At 33.7% G+C, this 19588-nt stretch overlaps 1 protein-coding gene across 1 annotated transcript in view; it reads left to right on the top strand.

Annotated features, from left to right (window-relative positions):
* KIF6 (kinesin family member 6) overlaps positions 1 to 19588 on the top strand; it is a gene marked incomplete at its 5' end in the record, with an annotated part of 121107 nt that overhangs the window by 33579 nt on the left and 67940 nt on the right. The window contains 6 exons of the mRNA XM_083350199.1: positions 1105 to 1248; positions 2289 to 2375; positions 3158 to 3261; positions 5278 to 5383; positions 7427 to 7568; positions 10543 to 10722. Of these exons, the coding sequence (XP_083206325.1) occupies positions 1105 to 1248; positions 2289 to 2375; positions 3158 to 3261; positions 5278 to 5383; positions 7427 to 7568; positions 10543 to 10722 (763 nt within the window). The remainder of the gene's footprint in view (positions 1 to 1104; positions 1249 to 2288; positions 2376 to 3157; positions 3262 to 5277; positions 5384 to 7426; positions 7569 to 10542; positions 10723 to 19588) is intronic.

Below are 19588 nucleotides of genomic sequence, written 5' to 3'. Positions count from 1 at the left end.
CTATTGTTTTACAATATTCATGTTCTCTTGCACTTGGCATTCGAATCATTGAATTTTGATTTAGACATGGAACACGATGTAGCTACTCTGGGCAAAATGTCTGTACTGTACTTTAATATATTGGACCATTTGATAGATCTTCTTATTTAGAGATCAGTTTAATAGCACATAAGGAAATTTAATAATGGTAATTTTAGGTACAGGTAGTTCTGGCTTAACTACCATTGTTTAGTGACCCTTCAAAGTTACACATGTGATTTTGGGCCAAATGCAATTGGCAGCCAAAAGGGCAGAGATGGGGAGGGGAAAATAGACAGGAAGGGAGAATGCAGTATGAGACACATATGCTTTATGGCAAAATAAATGATAATCCACCACCAGTGAAGATATCTTCCAAAATAGATGGTCATAATTTCTAAGGGGTTGGCTCTGGGAGGGAAAGGGTTGATCTCAAATATCCCAAGCACAAAAAATTGAATTTCATCAATCTAGCAAGATAATTGCATGACTAATCATGCCGCCTGGGGTCTTCAGTGACTCAAAAATATAACAAAAGTTATAGTGTCTCTCATCCTGGTCTTCAAATATGGTGTTAAGATGGATGAAGTCTGGAAGATGCATAATTGTGGAAGTAGATGTGCTGCAGTACTTTCTTCACTATTGTGCTCTTTTCAGCCTTTTCAGTTCCATTGTCAAACAGAGTGTTATGCTTCCTGAAAACATTCAGCAAGTCAAAGTAAATGAAAACTTTCCTTCACATGAATTTTTTTTGGTCTACTTTTGCTATAAAGCAAGGAAGTGATTGTGCCTAATCATAATTCCCAGCACTAGAACGCTCTCTCTCTCTCTCTCTCCCCCCGTCTCTCTCTCTCTCTCTCTCTCTCTCTCTCTCTCTCTCTCTCTCTCTCTCTCTCTCTCTCTCTCCCCCCGTGTGTGTGTGTGTGTGTGTGTGCAGTTTCTATATTGCTCTTCTTGCAGTATGTTTAGTGAATTGTATGAAAATGCAAAATTTTAATGTATTTTTTATAATAATACTTGTCTTAAGTAATCAAAAGCAAGATATCAGAGCTTAATAAGCTTTTCTACTTATTACCTATATTGCAGGTAATCATTGCTTTGTCAGAAAAAAACAGATCTCACATCCCCTACAGAAACTCCATGATGACGTCAGTGCTAAGAGACAGCCTGGGAGGGAATTGCATGACAACAATGATTGCAACACTCTCAATAGAAAAAAGGAACATAGATGTACGTTTTCCCATTTCTCAGTTTGGTTTTATATTAATATAACAATTTTTATGCTCAAAATTCATTGCATAACTGATGCAGTATGATTAAACTCTGACAGTGACATAGCATTCTTAGAATAGTTTTTTTCCCCTCCATTTTTAAGGATTTGGCTATTAGGAGCGCAGAACTAGACATTAAAAACTAAATTCCTTAGCAACATTGAAGCAGAATACAATATATTTTAAAGCTAGTTAATAACTTGTTTATACAAATAATAGGCAATGTTGGTATAAACCAGGGGTAAGCAACCTTGGCTCTTTTATGACTTGTGGGCTTCAACTCCCAGAATTCCTTAGCCAGCTGGCTCAGGAATTCTGGGAGTTGAAGTCCACGAGTCATAAAAGAGCCAAGGTTGCCTACCCCTGGTATAAACCATATGCTAGTGGATCATTAGCAATTTTTGAAACTAGAGATAGATACATAAAGTTAATGGAATTTAAGATTTTATGAGATCTTTTTAAAAAATGAAAATACATCATTAAGGGCCAATGTCTTATATTGCACTTTAGATCACTGCTGATTTATTATAAAATAATTTAGCATCATTCATGCACATAATTATAATTTTAAAATAATGTTTACAGTAACTAAAAATATAATACCAAAAATTGATTTATTGCTGAAAACTGAACCTCATCTTCAGGTCCTTTGCTTTTATGTCTTTACTCTTTAGTCATTGAAATCTATAGTATGATCAATTTTGTGTTCTTCATTAGCATCAGTCTATTAATTAGTGAACACAAAAAATAAATGTCATAATAATTTAATTTTATGGAGAAATATGGGAGTGGACAGTTTTGCTAGTTTTGCTTGCAAATGATACATGACATGTTATCTAATTCAGTCCTCAGATATAATAGACGGAAAGTATTTTTATCAATATATAATTTATTTGGCATTCATTTTTGTTAAAGTATGTTAAGACCATTTTAAAGATTGTTGCTTTGATTCTTACATTGTAGAAAACCTATTTGTTAAGATTTTTTGTTTCCTTTTAGGAATCTATATCAACCTGTAGATTTGCTCAGCGAGTTGCTGTTATTAAGAATGAAGCTGTTCTAAATGAAGAAATTGATCCTGGATTAGTAAGGCTGCTCAGTGACTCTTTATGATAACAGTATATACCATGACAGTGATTTCCATGTAATAATTATTCCTAATATTGTTATTCATTCTGTCTCCTGAATATGGTAGTGGAGACCTATTTGTCACAAGTGATTAAAAATATTGCGTACTTGATGCAACTTACATAGTGTAGTATTAATTAACAATAACTAAATTGTACTATTATTAACAATGACTAAATATTTTCTTAAACATACAGAGTGATCTAATGCATCATATTTTCAATCACTAATATTAAGCAATCAGTTTGATTTTACCTTTTGAAGTTCTGTAGAATAGTTGTATGTAGTGATATATGTAGTGTAGCTATATTTAACTTGAAAGTAAGCTCTTGTATATTCAGTAGAACTTTTTTCCAGATGCATATTGAGAATATTGCCCCCCCAGAGAATAAAGATGGTGAAAACATATTGCCTGTAACTAATCCAGAACTATGTAGCTATGCTATGAATACGAACTCAAAATGCTAAACCAGTAAAGAATTGAATCTCAATTGTCCAGTGTTTACTAGAGTTTACTGGTTTCTTTTCATCCAAATCATAATTCATTTATTTTTCCAAAGCATGCCATTATTTAAGTTCACAGAACTATTTCATTTCTATAAAAGAAAATGAAAAAAGTTTAAATTTCTTTGGGGAAGGGGGAATATAAAAATTAGCAATTTGGTATATATAGAAAAGAACATCATAACTTCTAAATCATACATTCATTGTTAATCGGTTGATCCATTTTATATTTCCAGATGATTATGCGTCTGAAGAAGGAAATACAGGAATTAAAAAATGAATTGGCCATGGTGACTGGAGAACAAAGACTTGAAGAACTCTCAAAAGAAGAGCTGCTAGAGTATTATTTGGCTTTCTTTATGTCATCTAATTCTGAAATATATATTTTTCATTTGCATAATAAGCATGGACATCCTAGTAGAATTTAATTTCAACTAATACTTCAAATTAAAAGATATTTTATTATTATATTTAATATTATTATATTTCAAAAGAAGCAGTTGAAGATTTAGTACATTTAACTATGCCGAAATAAAACTGAACAAATTAATCTTTATAAATACCATAGCATAGTTATGAAAGTAACAGGTTCTTAGAACGTACAAATTAATTCAGAAATACCCAAAGATAGCAATTTTACTACCTTTCACAAGTTGAAAGATTTCACAAGTTGTTTTTTTATCATGTCAGTTAGATTTTAGTCCTTCATATATCACTAATTCAGTTGGATCAGAAGTAATGAGGCTTATTCAGAAAGACATTTATTTTTGAGATCAAGGATTCCAAAAGAAAACATTTTGAATAGAATATCTTACTTTTCTTGCTACATTTGATCGTAGGGGCTTAAAACAAAGACTTTTTTTTACCAAGCAACCTGAAATATTTCCTATCTGTTCATCAGATACTGAAAAACAATATTATAAAATAGCTTCTTTGCAGGCCATTATTTTTATCTCTTTGACGTTTGCTTCATGTGTTTTGAAGGCTATAGCCGATGGGAGTGGACATACAGTACATATAGTGAACCTTGTACTGTATATGACATGATATCTCAGGAGGAGCAGCTATGAATGATTAATAGTTTACACTTAAGTCAAAGTGAGAGCTTCCAAAATTCCTTCACAAATTAGTTAAGTCTAACTTATTGACTGTTTTAAATATAATATTCCTAGTCAGATATTGAAGAACAAAATCCATCACATTAGCCACTACAGCCAAACAGTTATTCAAGCCAACCCTTAGGTACAAATCTAAAATCTACTAAATTACTTACAAGTAGAGGCAGACTAGAAGAATGGTCTTAGTATAGATAAAGGTCAGTATATCCAACAAAATAATTCAGTCACAGGTTCTGCAAAATCGGCTGAGATGAACATTATTTCCATCAAATATCCTAGTCTCTCATAGTGATACTTTATAAAGTTTTCAGAAAAAAGACCTATTTCCAAATAAATTATGCTCAATATGTTACTGCCTCCTGAGGAGATCATCTCTTCCAGGAAGGCCTACTTGACAGTCTCACAGCCTTCTACAGTGCACATGTTCCTCTCTTGGCCCTACATTAATTTTAGAAATCATCAATATATGCAAGATTATTAAGCAGGATTACTTTCAAGCGCTTAAAGATTTCATTCTGTGGACCGTGAATTATAAAGAAGTCTAACTGAACAAAATATAACTTTATTTTTGTTAAACATATACTTGGTATATCATTGGATGGAGTTTATTGGATGGAACATTGCTATTTTTAAAAATATTCCATTTGATTAAAAAAAGAAAAACACCCCCTTAATTGTGCTTTTGGAATATAAACAGTGGTGGGATTCAGCCGGTTTGCACCACTTCAGCAGAACCGGTAGCTAATTTTTTGTTGCCCAAACCCAGAATGAAATTGCAGAAGCAGCATCCACACAGAGAACCGGTTGTTCACATATTTGAATCCCACCAATGCACATAAGCAGTAAATTTGCTCTATGTGTTGGAACCAGAGTTTGTTTCCTGCAGATAGAAAGGTTCTTTCCATCCATAGGTGACTTTTGATCCAAAGAAAAAATCCCATTGATACAATGAAAAGTGCAGCTATTTTTGTTAACTAACATCCCCACTGTGCTTCCCACTGGCATCCTAGAAGTTTGTTCCAAAGATCTAGAATCCTCAAGAACAGCAGGTATACATTTTAAAATACTGCTTTTCCTGCTTCCCATTTTGCTGAAATTCCACTTGCAGAAAGTTCATAGCTGTGATAAACTAGCAGAAATCTGGAGTTTAGTATTTAAATTCAATTTGTTTTTCTGAAAAGTGATATATTTTCTTCAAAGTAGCTCTTTATTTTCTTTGTTTTATCATGTATATTTAGATTAGATGATCAAGTTAAAGAATTTTTGGAAGATACTGATCCTGAAAGCATTTTGGAAATTGGAGCTGACATGCGGAAGATCAGATACTGTTTCAGCCATTTAAAGGTATGTTGCACTGTGTTTTTAACACATTAACAAATGTAACCTATTTTGATTTATTAGGCAATTTTAAAAGAGAAGAGGAAGTATGTGTTTCTAATTAGAACCTAATTAGTATATATATATATATATATATATATATATATATATATATATATATATATATATATATATATATATATATGGATCCTTGGTTTTTCGGGTTTTTCCCCGCGTAGAACTAAAGGTGTGGGCGCAACGTTTCGACGGAGTCCCATCCGTCATCATCGCTAGGCCCCAAACATGGGGCAAATCTTTATTTCCTGTTTTCAGCCTATCTTGAAGGCGATCGAACAGGCTGTAGTCACACCGGACAGTTCACCGGACAGTTCACCAGACTTGTTTGGGGCCTAGCAAGGTAATCTAAATAGTTAACATTTGACACATATCTCCCCTTGCAGAAAGCTAACAGAGCGAGAGAGATCCTGTGGCTCAAGAGGTAAATACACTGCCTAATGTGCAATCAGCCCAGGTTCGAATCTCAGAAGGGTATGGCTGACTGATGAAAACAAATGAGTTAGAAATGCATTTCAGTCTCCCTTAATTCTTTGTTAGTAATTTACACAAATATGTATGTATGTGTGTATATATATATATATATATATACACACATACATATATATATATATATATATGTTTTCTGAGGTTTTCGCGGGTGTTTGTATGTAGATCTTTGGTCATTCGGGTTTTTTCCCACGTAGAATTGAAGGTATAAGAGCAATGTTTCGACGAAATCTCATCCGTCATCCTCATCTGTCATCCTCATATTAAGTAAATTACATTTTTCTTGTAGCAATAATGAAATTTACATATTGTAAATGAGAAAAAATATTATTTTCCATGTGATGTTTGAGTTATTAATATAAGGATATATTTTTCGTCACATGCTCTTTTTGCATTGACCTTGTTCTTAATAGTTTTAAAAGATTTCCTGTTATGTATAAAACAGTGAAAGGTGATTTGCTTATTTAATAACTAGTACCTGAAAAAAGCTGGAAACAGTAATTTAAAGAATATGTAAAGTATTTATCCCTAAATTGCTGGGTATTCCTTCTTAAATAAACTATTATTTATTTATTGAGACAGGAACTTTTATCTAAAACAACTCCATAGTTAGCTTATGTCATACTTTCAGTGGAGGGAATTAAGCTGGTTCACACCACTGCGGCAGAACTGGTAGCTAATTTTTGGTTGATCAGGCCCAGAATGGACTTTCAGAAGCAGCATCCACACAAAGAACCGTCTCTTCACATATTTGAATTCCACTACTACATACTTTATATTCTTGGATATAATTTTATAACTATTCAATTATTTGTAAAGAAGTCCCCCCCCATACCAAATAGAAAAAGGCAGTTGGACGGGAATTTCATAGGGAGTTTAATTTATTCTAATTTACATGCCACACTAAACAGAATTTAAAGGATATATTAACAAAAACAGTAATTTATAACTATTCTCCAATTTGTGGTTGTAGCCTTCTTTAAAGTTTTTGTGTGCTGTTATTTGATTATGAGCCAACAAATCAGTATTGCCTCTTAGCATCTACACAGAATACAAGCATACAGCATGTTTTGCAATAAGCTTTTAAATACAGATATAAGTTTTAAAAATTAAGTACTTAACTGAAAATTTATTTGCATATTTGCAAATGTTAAAAGTACTGTTGAGGCCAAATGACATAGTTATTGTTAAAAGAAACCAGTATATCTTGTTTACAGGAAAACAAGTAGAGAAAAATTTAAGTTTAAGAAAGAGGAATTGAATATTAGAGGAAAGAGAGTCAGAATTTTAGGAAGGATGACTGCATAGCTAACCAAAGGAGATGGTGCATGAAAATTATTCTGATTTGTTTAAAAGAGAGGAGGCTATTAAAACTAGATGATTCATAAGGGAGATCATTATAGTGGCTTGCCATGGTAGCACTACAAATTTGTGAAATCTCCTCCTTACAGAAAATGAAAGAATGAATTACTAATTAAAATAACTGTATTGTTTTTGATTCAACAGAGCCTGGTAAATGATGCAAAGCTTCCTGGCAACCAATTACTTGTACCAGATGCTCAGGAAGATAAAAGTGCTAATGCTGTAATTGGCAATGAAGAGTTAAAGAAACTGAAGAATCTTTTGCAGCAACGAGATAATGAAATCAGTATCCTTTTTGATATCTTACTGGATAAAAATCTAGTTTCTATTCCTGTGACAGACCTGTTTCTGTAATGAACATGGCAAAATTTAATTCTGTTCTTTGCCTCATGACTTCAGGTCTCTTCCAAAATGTTAAACAATCCTCACAAGCAGATGGGGGGAAGGAGCTAGAGGAGAAGTATACTTTATTGTAAAACCCTTTAAAATTCAATGTATAACACTTTTGATTTAATAATAACATGAAAAGGTTTCAATATTGTTAAGTGAATATAAATCAAGCTGAATATATCTATTTTCAGTTACCATCTGCTCACTCTGGAACAGCTTGCCTTCTGAGGTCAGGATGACCCATGCCCTGTTAAAACTCAGGAGTGCAGTTAAAACCATTTTGGAGAGGAAAGCAGCCAACTTCTTATCATGTGAGTGTGTGTGTGTGCGTGCGTGTGTGCATGCGTGTGTGTGTGCGCATGCACTGGTTGTTTGTTGGTTTTGAATTGTAAACTGCTCATAATCAGCCAAGGAAGCAACATAAATAAATATATTCTTATAATTCTGTTTAAAATTTGATTGTAACAACTGTAATTTGTACTTCTGATCAAACTGTATGTTTTAATTGTCATAATGTCAACATGGCAGTAAGTTAAATATGATATTCAAATAATGATAAGCTTCCAGGCCTAATTTTTTTGTATCATAACATAACACAACAACAACAGCAGCAGCAGCAGCAACAACAACAACAACAACAACAATAAGAAGTTGGAAGGGACCTTGGAGGTCATCTAGTCTAACCCCCTGCTCAGACAGGAAACCCTATACAATTTCAGACAAATGGCTGTCCAGTCTTTTTTTAAAAACTTCCAGTGTTGGAGTATTCACAGCTTCTGGAGGCAGGTTGTTCCACTGATTAATTGTTCTCACTGTCAGGAAATTTCTCCTTATCATGTATTTCTGAAAATTTATTATTATTTATTATTTATGTGCAGTTGTTTATTGATTCACAATACACGAGAAAATAGTGAACTGAATTTTTGACACTATTCCAGTTGTAACCTTTGGAAGATAGAGAGAAGAGATGATACCTAGGGAATGATCAAGTAAAAGGGGGAGAAGCCCACAGCTGAACGGGCAGAAAAAGAAATTTAGAAACAATCTGTCCTAACTTATCAAGAAGTAAAAAGAGACATCACATTTTTACTTGTTTTACTTAATTATTTGAACACCACATAGCAGACAGAAGATATGATGAAGACTCCTTAATTTTACCACACATGGACAGACTTCAGCATAGTTTCAATTTGGAAACTGTGGGCGTCCTAGACCAAGCTAAGTCTAAAAATGCTAGAGAATTCCTGGAAGCCTGGCAAATCAGCCATCAAGAGGCACATTGCATTACAATAAGTAGAATTAGCTCATAATTTTTTGTTAACATAAAGTTGTTATTATTAAAGCTGTTAATAAGACTGAAAGGAATAATTCACTCATTAAGATTACAGTTAGGTGAAGGCAATCCCGTGGCAAATGCTCTGAGCTAACCTCTTATTTTATCATTTGTTTTGAGTGCTTTCAACAACTGTAGGTTCCTCCTGTAACTCAGCTGCCTGGGCATTTGAAAATAAAGATACTTTACTCTTACAAGCAGGTAAAAGTTGAAGACTTTCAATAATGAGAAATATTATTAAGAAATAGAAGTTACACGGAACTCTTGAAATCAAGACAAAATCTGTAAGACAAAAATATCAGCTAGAACTGCTAAAAACTGGTCATATTCACAAAACTGAACAGAGATTCACAGTACAATGTTATTGATACAATAATGAATTTGCCTGGGAGAAGTATCAGAAGAAAACCATTTCTCGAAACTTAACCACAACCAATAATTGTCCAAAACATTTGATAAGCCTGATGTTTTTGCAACAAATTGCTTTAGTCTGATGAAATAAAAACAATAGCTCAGCCACAGCCACAAAATATACATTTCAAGAAAAATAATGTGAAATGTTTGAAGAAAAGAGCAATATGGCAAAATATTAAACATAGAGATGACTCTGTTGGCTCTGTTATGGTGTAGGATTGTGTGACAGGCAGTAGCACAAAATATACTATGCAAATATGAGGAAGAATATCAACTGAATGTCAACTAAATATTGATATATAATAGAAAATAGTATCCCATAATCAGGAAGGATATTGAAGCTGAAAATGATTGGATGTTTCATCAAGAGAAGGGTCTTAAACATATCTCCAGGTCAACCATGAAATAGTTAAAGGATAGAAAGACTAAAAAGTTTTGGAATGGCCCTAACAGCCCCAAGAGTTGAATATTATTGAAAATCCTGGGGAGATGTTAAACAGACTGGATGCAAAGATCCCCAAAAGAATTCAGAAGGAAAAGTGTGGGAAAAAAAATTCCAAACCAAATATCCAATTTCATATTTATCGATAAAAGATTGGTTGAGAATCAAATATTTTAAAATTTATTTTAAAATGCCTTTACTTTTTGCTTTCAGTTTGTTACCATACTTTGCCCTAGCATTTTATATTTTTAGTTGTTTTCCTTGTTCCATTTACAATGAACTGATAATAGAAGCAAACATATGGTTTGACATTTTTCAAATATTAGATAGTGTTTTATTATAATTTTAGAGGTTTTTGTATTACCTCCTATACAAAAGCAATCCAAAGCTGCACCTATCTTAGTTTTCCTCATACTGTATACTGTTTATGTTTGGAATGTGGTTAGAGTAGATACACTGGTTTTCTTAGCCAATAACCAACTTTAAGAATCAGCCCAGTGTGATACTATAAGCTAATGACATGAGGACAGAAGAATGGGGAATCAATAAATAAATATAATAAAACAGACCAAATAATTACTCCTGTTCTGTGCACAGTAATTAGCAGTCTTTTTACATAAACATACTTGTGCTGATCATCATTACAAAGTATTTTAAAGCTTTCCTTAATATAAATATTAGATATTTTAGTAAATATGTTAAAGAAAGAAAAAATGAAAACACAAGATACCCTTCATCTCAGTGCTTCATCCAAGAAAATCTCAGCTACAGAAAGTTCCTATGATTTGAAAAATATGGAGACTGAGCAGATGGTCCCTGTCATTTTGGAAACAAAATCTAATTCTCACTCAAAGAGCCAAGGTCAGTCATGTGATTTATTCTCAAATATTGAATTATTGCACAATCATCTTTGAAGGACTGTATACTATGTGGAATAAGAAGACTGGAAACAGCATCTCTATATAAAGTATTTGTTCATTTGTTTATACTGTGAATATACAAAAAATGTTGCCTAGGCTTCTCAGTGTCATAAATAATTTTCATATTGAGAGAAGAAGCATTCTTTTCTAAAAATATATCACTGAGAAATCTGTCTCTGTGAACTACACTGTAATCACATAGACATTTCAGTACATAACTCTCCAATGAATTTCAGCATTTGGAATCTCTAGAAAGGGAGCAAAATTACCATAGGCACTTCCACAAATAACTAGTATAGGGATTCATAGGAAGTAACAAAACGGTTATATAAGTCATAAACCTCTACCTTGAAGGGCATTGCCTCTTGGTGAAGTTTCCCGAAAAAAAATGTATGATAATGGCAAACTGGCTGCTGCAAGACACCTAAGACAAATCATAAAATGATTCATTGGGACAGCCAATCACAAAATATTTATGAATATAAGATTGTACCTGTGTCTCATGCCAAATGCTAAACCATTTATTTGTTTCTATAACACATTATAAATTACCAAAGAAACTAAGGATCTTTCACAACGCTTTCTCGAATATAGACAGAAACAACAACTACACACAGACAATATGGACCTGGGAGATATATCAAGGAAAGCAAGAGGGCACGGTAGTAAGAGGTTCTAGCCTTTTTTTTTTTTGTTAAAGAATATTTGTCTAGGATAAATTGATTTTACTATAAACATAAATTATTATTTTTTTATTAAAAAGTTTTACAAAAACAAGATTTTACAATATATCCCCAAATCCCCCCACCCCAAACCCGCCCACTTCCCAGAGCTAAATGCAGGATTATAGTTATAATAATTATATTCTAAATAAAAATTATGCATAATATACAATTAACCAAATTCATAATGTGCTTTAACTCCCCTTTAACATAACTACATACAAAGTACCAGTAACAATATCCCTCTAAAATCTACTCATAAGCTAAATGGAACTTTTTAGTACCATATTTATTCTGAATATAATCTATCCATCTCCTCCAAACTGAAATATATCTTTCCTGTGAATGATCTTTCAAGTAAGCAGAAATCTTAGACATTTCTGCAAGATTCGAAACTTTAAACACCCATTCTTCTATAGTAGGCAAACTATCCTTCTTCCAATATTGTCCCACCAGTAACCGTGCTGCTGTTATCATATTCAACATCAAGTTGGTTTCTTTAACATCACAATCTACAACAATACCCAATAAAAACAATTGTGGAGAAAACTTTATCTTTCTCTTAAAAATCTTTTGAATGTTCCACCAAATTTTAATCCAAAAAGCTTTTATATTTCTACAAGTCCACCACATATGAAAATAGGTGGCCTCTAAACTACCACATCTCCAACATTTAGACTGTAAATTAGGATACATGTTAGACAACTTCTTGGGATCCAGATGCCATCTATAAAACATTTTATAAAAATTTTCTCTTAAGTTTTGAGCCTGAGTAAATTTAACATTTCTGACCCAAATTATCTCCCAAGTGTCCCGTGAAATTGGTTCCTGAATATTTTGTGCCCACTTTATCATACAATCTTTAACTAATTCCGTTTCCGAATCCAATTCAATTAAAGCATTATATATCCTCTTTATATGTGCACAATTTAAGTCTCTAATTTGTTTTACTAAATTTTGATCTATAATTGTGATGCCAACCTTTTGGTCTAACTTCCACCTAGCTTTCAATTGGGTATATTGAAACCAAGAGTAACTTATATTTTCTTGTCTTAACTCATCTAATGATTTAAGTTGCCAATCATTCCCTTGCAATCTAAGTAATTCCTTATAAGAAACCATATCCAAACTCACTCCCATAGATACGCCCTCTATCGCGTGTCCAGGAATTCCCCAAATCGGTATTTTATAATTTAACTTATAATAATACTTTTTCCAGACACGCAATAAAGCACTTCTAAGAATATGGGATTTAAAAGCCCTGTCCACCTTCTTATCGTAAAGCAAATATGCATGCCATCCATATACCAAATCCCATCCCTCAAGATGAAGTATTCTCTTATTAGTTAAATTAAGCCAATCACTAACCCACGTCAAGGCAACCGCATCATAATACAATTTCAAATTCGGCGCCTTAAGTCCCCCTCTTTCCCTAGCATCTTGTAAAATCTTAAATTTAACTCTTGGTTTTTTCCCCACCCAGATAAATTTATTAATACCCTTCTGCCATTTATCAAGGTTGGCATCTTTTTTCAATATAGGTATCATTTGAAACAAAAAGAGAAACTTTGGCAGAACATTCATTTTAACAACTGCAATTCTTCCCAGTAAGGATAATTGTAATTTTTTCCAATTATTTAAGTCCCTTTGTACCTTCAACCATAGTGTTTCATAATTATTCTTATACAATTTTACATTTGAAGCTGCAATATATACTCCTAAATATTTAACCTTTTTCACTATTTCAAAACCTGTTAATTTAGATAACATATCCCTTTCACTCATAGATAAATTCTTAGATAATATCTTAGTCTTATTACTATTCACCTTGAACCCAGAAACCTTACCATACTGAGTTATAATTTCCATCAAGTCTATAACCGACTGTAACGGTTGAGATACTGTCACAACCAAGTCATCAGCAAAAGCTCTCAATCTATAATCATTCTGTTTTATTTTAATTCCCTTTATCATAGAGGACTCTCGAATTTTAATTAATAAAATCTCTAATGTTAAAACAAACAATAATGGTGATAGGGGGCATCCCTGTCTTGTACCTTTTTCAATTTTAAAGGTCTCTGTTAGCCCCCATTAACTATAATTTGTGCAGTTTGTTGTTGATATATAGCTTTAATAGCATGTAAAAAACCTTCTCCAAAATTCATCTCCTCAACAACTCTCAATAAAAATTGCCAATTCAATTGATCAAAGGCTTTCTCTGCATCCAAAAATATCAATGCTGCGGAGACTTGGTTGTTCTTATCCAAATATTCAAGCAAGTTTACAATTTGTCTTACATTATATTTCATATACCTCCCAGATATAAATCCTGATTGATCACTGTGAATCATTTGTTTCAAAACTTGCATTAATCTATTAGCCAATACTTTAGCAAAAATCTTATAATCTGTATTCAAAAGCGATAAAGGTCTATAAATTTTAGGTTGAGTAAGGTCTTGATCCTCCTTTGGAATCAATGATACAAAAGCTGTCCTCCATGATGGAGGAACTGCACCTCCAGTCTGAATTTCATTAAACAAAATCTTTAAGGGTTCAATCATTTTGAGCAACAACTTTTTATAGTAAATTGCTGTTAATCCATCTGTTCCCGGAGCCTTCCTTCTCCTCCTATTTTTCCCACAACAGCAATCCTGTGATGAGAGTGACTGGTGCACACTTTTGTAATTATGTAGTATTTTGATTACTAAAAGTGTTGCCACTGGACTCTTCTTGAAAGTTAATAATAATAATGAAGTTGGAAGGAACCTTGGAGGTCATCTAGTCCAACCCCCTGCTCAGGCAGGAAACCTATACTGTCCAGTCTCTTCTTAAACACTTCCAGTATTGGAGCATTCCCAGCTTCTGGAAGCAGTTTGTTCCACTGATTAATTGTTCTAACTGTCAGGAAATTTCTCCTTAGTTCTAGGTTGCTTCTCTCCTTGATTAGTTTCCAACCGTTGCTTCTTGTCCTGCCTTCAAGTGGTTTGGAGAATATGTGGCAGCCCCTGAGATAGTGGAACACTGCTATCATATCACCCCTCATCCTTTTCTTCATTAAATTAGACATACACAATTCCAGCAACCATTCTTTATATGTTTTAGCCTCCAGTCCCCTAATTATCTTTGTTGCTCTTCTCTGTACTCTTTCTAGAGTCTCAACATCTTTTTTAGATCGTGGTGACCCAAACTGGATGCAGCATTCCAAGTGTGGCCTTACCAAGGCAAGGCAAAGTGGTATTAACACTTCACATGATCTTAATTTTATCCCTCTGTTAATGCAGCCTAGCACTGTGTTGGCTTTTTTGGCAGCTGCAACACACTGCTGGCTCATATTTAAGTGATTGTTCACTAGGATTCTGAGATCCCTCTCACAGTTTCTACTGTTGAGCAAGGCACCACCTACTGTACCTGTGCCTAAATGTAGAACCTTACTTTTTTCACCATTGAATTTCATTTTGTTAGATAGCGCCCAATGTTCAAGTCTGTCAAGATCCTTCTGTAGCTTAAGCCTGTCTTCTGGAGTGTTGGGTATTCCTGCCAGCTTGGTGTTGTCTGCAAATTTGATGAGTTCCCCATCTATCCATACCCATCCCTATCCAGTTCATATTTAACTTTGGACAACAGTCTGACACAAATCTGTTTTAAAGAAAAAAAATTAGCTCAATAAGATTTACCTTTAAGTCCAAAAGTATTCAAAAGAATATATTATTTGACCAATTGACATGAACAGACAAATATTTGTTACCATCAAAGTTCAGAGATTAAAAAACTATAACTAAAAACAGCTAAAGATTGTGAAATAAGAATAGGATAATACAGGCAATTGGAATAGTTTGAATCATAGTATACTAAAACTACAGTTGTGGGAGACCTCTGTATTATTAAAAAGTGCTATGTGAGTATCCTGATTAACGAAAGAGGGGGGGAAATTGAATAGTTCCAAAAACCACTGTTTTAAAACATCCATTATGCAAATCCTGTTTGTTTTAATAACCTATTCATGCATTAGTACAATATTGAGGAACTTATTTGTGTTGCAGAGATGGTTGATTTAGCTTAAATTAAACTGCATATTCTAGCCCAGGTATGTCAAACTGCCGGCCCACGGGCCGGATGCATCATACTGAAACCGCGCCCACTGCATTGCCGGCAATGGGGAAAAAGTCGCAATACATCGTGAGTTTGACATGCCTGTTCTAGTCCTAGTCATGTGTTGTTTCAATACTTGCTTTTATAGTCCATATGTCATGAAATGTTGTCTGGCAAAAGTAAATAATTGCGGCTGCTTTTTGGATTGCTTTTGAGAGAAGCTGTGTATTGTTATAGCTTTCTTTTCTCCTTTCTTCATTCTCGTCCTCATTCTCCAAAATACAGAAGTTTTTTAAGAAAATAATATAGGCAAGGTCCCAATGTTTTCCTATTCTACGGCCCTCTTATCACTGAACTTTGGGACTATCCTTACCATCCTTAAACAGGAGGATTACCTACCTGATTCTATCACAATATTGATCAGAAATGCAGTCTTTGATTTCTATGGTATTTATTAACGTATGTAGTAAAAAGGAGAAAGATGCATTCAGTGATACCTCTGAGACAGCATCTATTTTATTTATTTATTTATTTATTTTATTACATTTATATACCGCCCTTTCCCGAAGGACTCAGGGCGGTTTACAGGGTGATTAAAAAACCAAAATACAAAAGTTAAAAACAATTTTAAAAAAAAATTATATGTGTCCCTGCATAAATAAAACCCCAGTTAAAATAAGATTAATCCTCAGCCTGGGCCAGAGAGCTCGAAGAGCCAGGTCTTCAGGCCCCGGCGGAATGAACAGAGGTCGGGGGCAGTCCTCAGCTCCACTGGCAGCTGGTTCCAAAGGGCAGGCGCCCCCACTGAGAAGGCCCTATCCCTGGGTGTTACCCGCCGGCAATCTCTTACCGGTGGCACCCTGAGAAGACCCTCCCTGTGGGAGCGCACTGGACGAAGGGAACTTGATGCCGGCAGCAGGTGTTCCCTCATATAACATTGTACGTTGTAGCAGGATTACAGTAGTGTCTGCAAGCAACAAGGAGGTATAAATTTCATTTAATTTGGATTCCTACACTGAGCATAAATTTGGATTTAATGGCTTCTTCCAGCTCCTTGATTATGTGACTATATTGTGATATGACAATGAATTAGGATAAAGATTATCTCTCCAATAATAAAAATCTGTGGCGTAGAAGTAAATCTGGATGCACAAATATCAGAATTTGTTAGAAGTGGAATGTTATGACTTTCTTTGGGAATATAAATATTTTATTGAAATATGGAAAAACCAATGTTGGAGTTGAGGTTTTCTAAGAAATATTTTTGGCTTTTAGCAGGTTTATTTAATTAACCAGATATTGGTTCAAAATTATTTGCAGCTGTAAGATCTATCTCAGTATGCTTCATGTGAAAAAAGGATTAAAAAGGATAATATGATCAGTAGTTTCCATACTGTATTCTGTACCTTTTTTATCTCAACCAAAATAGACAAAATAATTCAGATAGCTATGCAGGTATTAGAAAAATAATTATATTTTATTAGCAAAGTATGCTTTGCTTAAAAATCCCGATATACAATGAGCTATTTTGTCAATAAATAAATAAGTAAAAATAAACATTTGCCTAAGCAATGTGCTAAAATGTCACATTTTGCTATTCATAATACATTATTTATTTCTTCTTTTGTCTAACACTCCAGCAAAATTGACCAAAGCCAAACACACTATGTTATAGCTTAGTATAAGGTTCTTGATTACATAGAAATGTGAGCACAAATACTGATTGAAATGTTTTTATTGATTTGGTAAAAATATTATAGAATAAACATTCTGACATTACAACTCTAAAAGGGGACACTGACGTAACATTTAAGCAGCCTTAGCATTCTGTTGTATTGGCAGTGGTGCCCAGCCTGGTCCTTGCCATTTTCCTTAATACCTATTTTGGGATACTGATCTTGTTTTGGATACTAATTTTGATATTGTTTTGTTTTGTTTCCATGTCTCTGCTGAAAATTTTGCAAAAGTAGCTCAAAACTACCCACTCAATGGCAAAAGATTAATTAAAACAGAGTTGAAACAGTGTAGGTTTTTTTCTGTTCTCCATGAACATATGCTCCATTAATTTCTTGAAAAGGAGGTCATGAAAAAATATAAATCAAGATGACATTTCCAGACTCATTTGTGAGAGTTATTTTTGGGAGTGTGAAGGTTTCCAAATTAGATTAAAACTGCCAGTTTAGGGAAGACCTTAGTCTCTCCTAATACCTTAAAGAATCTGAAACATTTTAACATTTTATTTAATTGCTGTAATCTGCTTCATTCTTTTAGAGATCTCTGTAATGACCAGATGAGTTTAAAGAGAATAGAAAGATAAAAAGATTCATGGAATCTCACAGAATGTTTCATGTTTCAGCTAGCTTGGCTATTTAAAAAACAATCATTTTTCTACAGTAATATTGAAAAATTAGTGAGAAATATTCCTGTTCATTTTTTAAACTGGTATGATTTGATTTATTTCATGGCATTTATGTCTCATGAAATGTCTACCTAAACTAACACATTTTGGAAAATCTGAAGACCCCAATTTTCTATATTATCTAACATCCAACAGTCACACTAATAATTTCCACATTTTTAAACATCTACCAATCACCAAAGATATTTATTGACCCTTGTTTTTAAATAATGTCATATCAATTCAGTTGTACATATAAATTGCTAAATAAATATGTTCTCTTGTTTTTATATTTTTCCTTCTTACTGTATATAATAAAAGTGGCAGCTTTTAGTACAACCACCTTCCAGAAATATTCTACATGCTAGTTCCCATGATCCTTCTGACAGTTGAATACTTCAGAAATGTTGAAATGTTACTAAATGATGTTCTATTTAGTAGTGCAAATAGTAACCTCTAATTAATTATACCGGAAGGGAATCTTTGTACCAGAATACACACTCCAAAAACAAGCAGGCTAGGACAATTTTTTTACTGAATTAATATTTTATTGTTAAAATTAATTGCCTCTAAGAGAAAGTATTTAATTCATATGGATAATTCATTCCCCATCAGAATATACCAGTCATTGTATCTCACAGGCAGAAACAAATCTCACACACATAACACAAATATACAAACATACACTCCTCATATCTTCCAACAGAAACAGCAAAAAGGAAGAAACACAAAGGAAATAAAGGGGAGGGGGTATTGTAGGTATTATTAAAAAAAGGTCAAAACCCATTAGCAAGCAGCAGCAATGAACTGCTCCTCATCCAGATTATACTTTCAGAAAATATAAATTGACAATGTTCAGATAATTTGGATGAGAATAGCTTCCTATTAGGCAGTGTATTAATTCAAAGCAGACTATATGTCCAATAATTTGTTAAAAGTTTATGTGCAGGTTTTCCTTCTCTCTCTCTCTCTCTCTCTCTCTCTCTCTCTCTCTCTCTCTCTCTCTCTGTCTCTGTGTTTGTGTGTGTGTGTGTGTGTGTGTGTGTGTGTCTGTTTGTGTGTGCCCGTGTGTGTGTCTGTGTGTGTGTGTGTGTGTTAGAGAGAAAGAGAGAGAGAGAGAGAGAGAGAGAGAGAGAGAGAGAGAGAGAGAGAGATTTCTGATACAATATAAACATTTTTTGGGGTTTGGATGTGGTAGCAACACTGGGTGGGGCTCATGAAGTTCTTGTGGCTTTGACTTCAGATTTGCTTCTATCTATTCCTACTAGTTTCTGCCAATTCTGACATGCTTTAATCCAGCCCAGCTTTCCTCTTTGTACCTACCAATTTAGGGGCTTTTAAAGTGTGTGTTCATATGCATGAAGTCATTGCTAGAGATTCTAAAATTGGCCAAGACAGCCTATTCTTATTCTTGTTTACTCTGATTATGCTGCAACTCAAAGATAGGGTTTTATTTGTGTAAATCAGTTTCTATAATAACTAGATTATCCTCTTCTGTTATTGTGACTGTAATATTTCTGGCTACCTTATCTTAGAGATCCTTACTGCTTACCTCTAAAATTATGATTATTTGTGAAATTATGATCACATGTGAAGAG

The sequence above is a fragment of the Vipera ursinii genome, assembly GCF_947247035.1.
Source record: "Vipera ursinii genome assembly, chromosome: 1".
In the NCBI taxonomy this organism is placed as follows: domain Eukaryota; kingdom Metazoa; phylum Chordata; class Lepidosauria; order Squamata; family Viperidae; genus Vipera; species Vipera ursinii.
The sequence above is the reverse complement of the archived record's forward strand: the minus strand, read 5'-3'. Positions and strand labels throughout refer to the sequence as shown.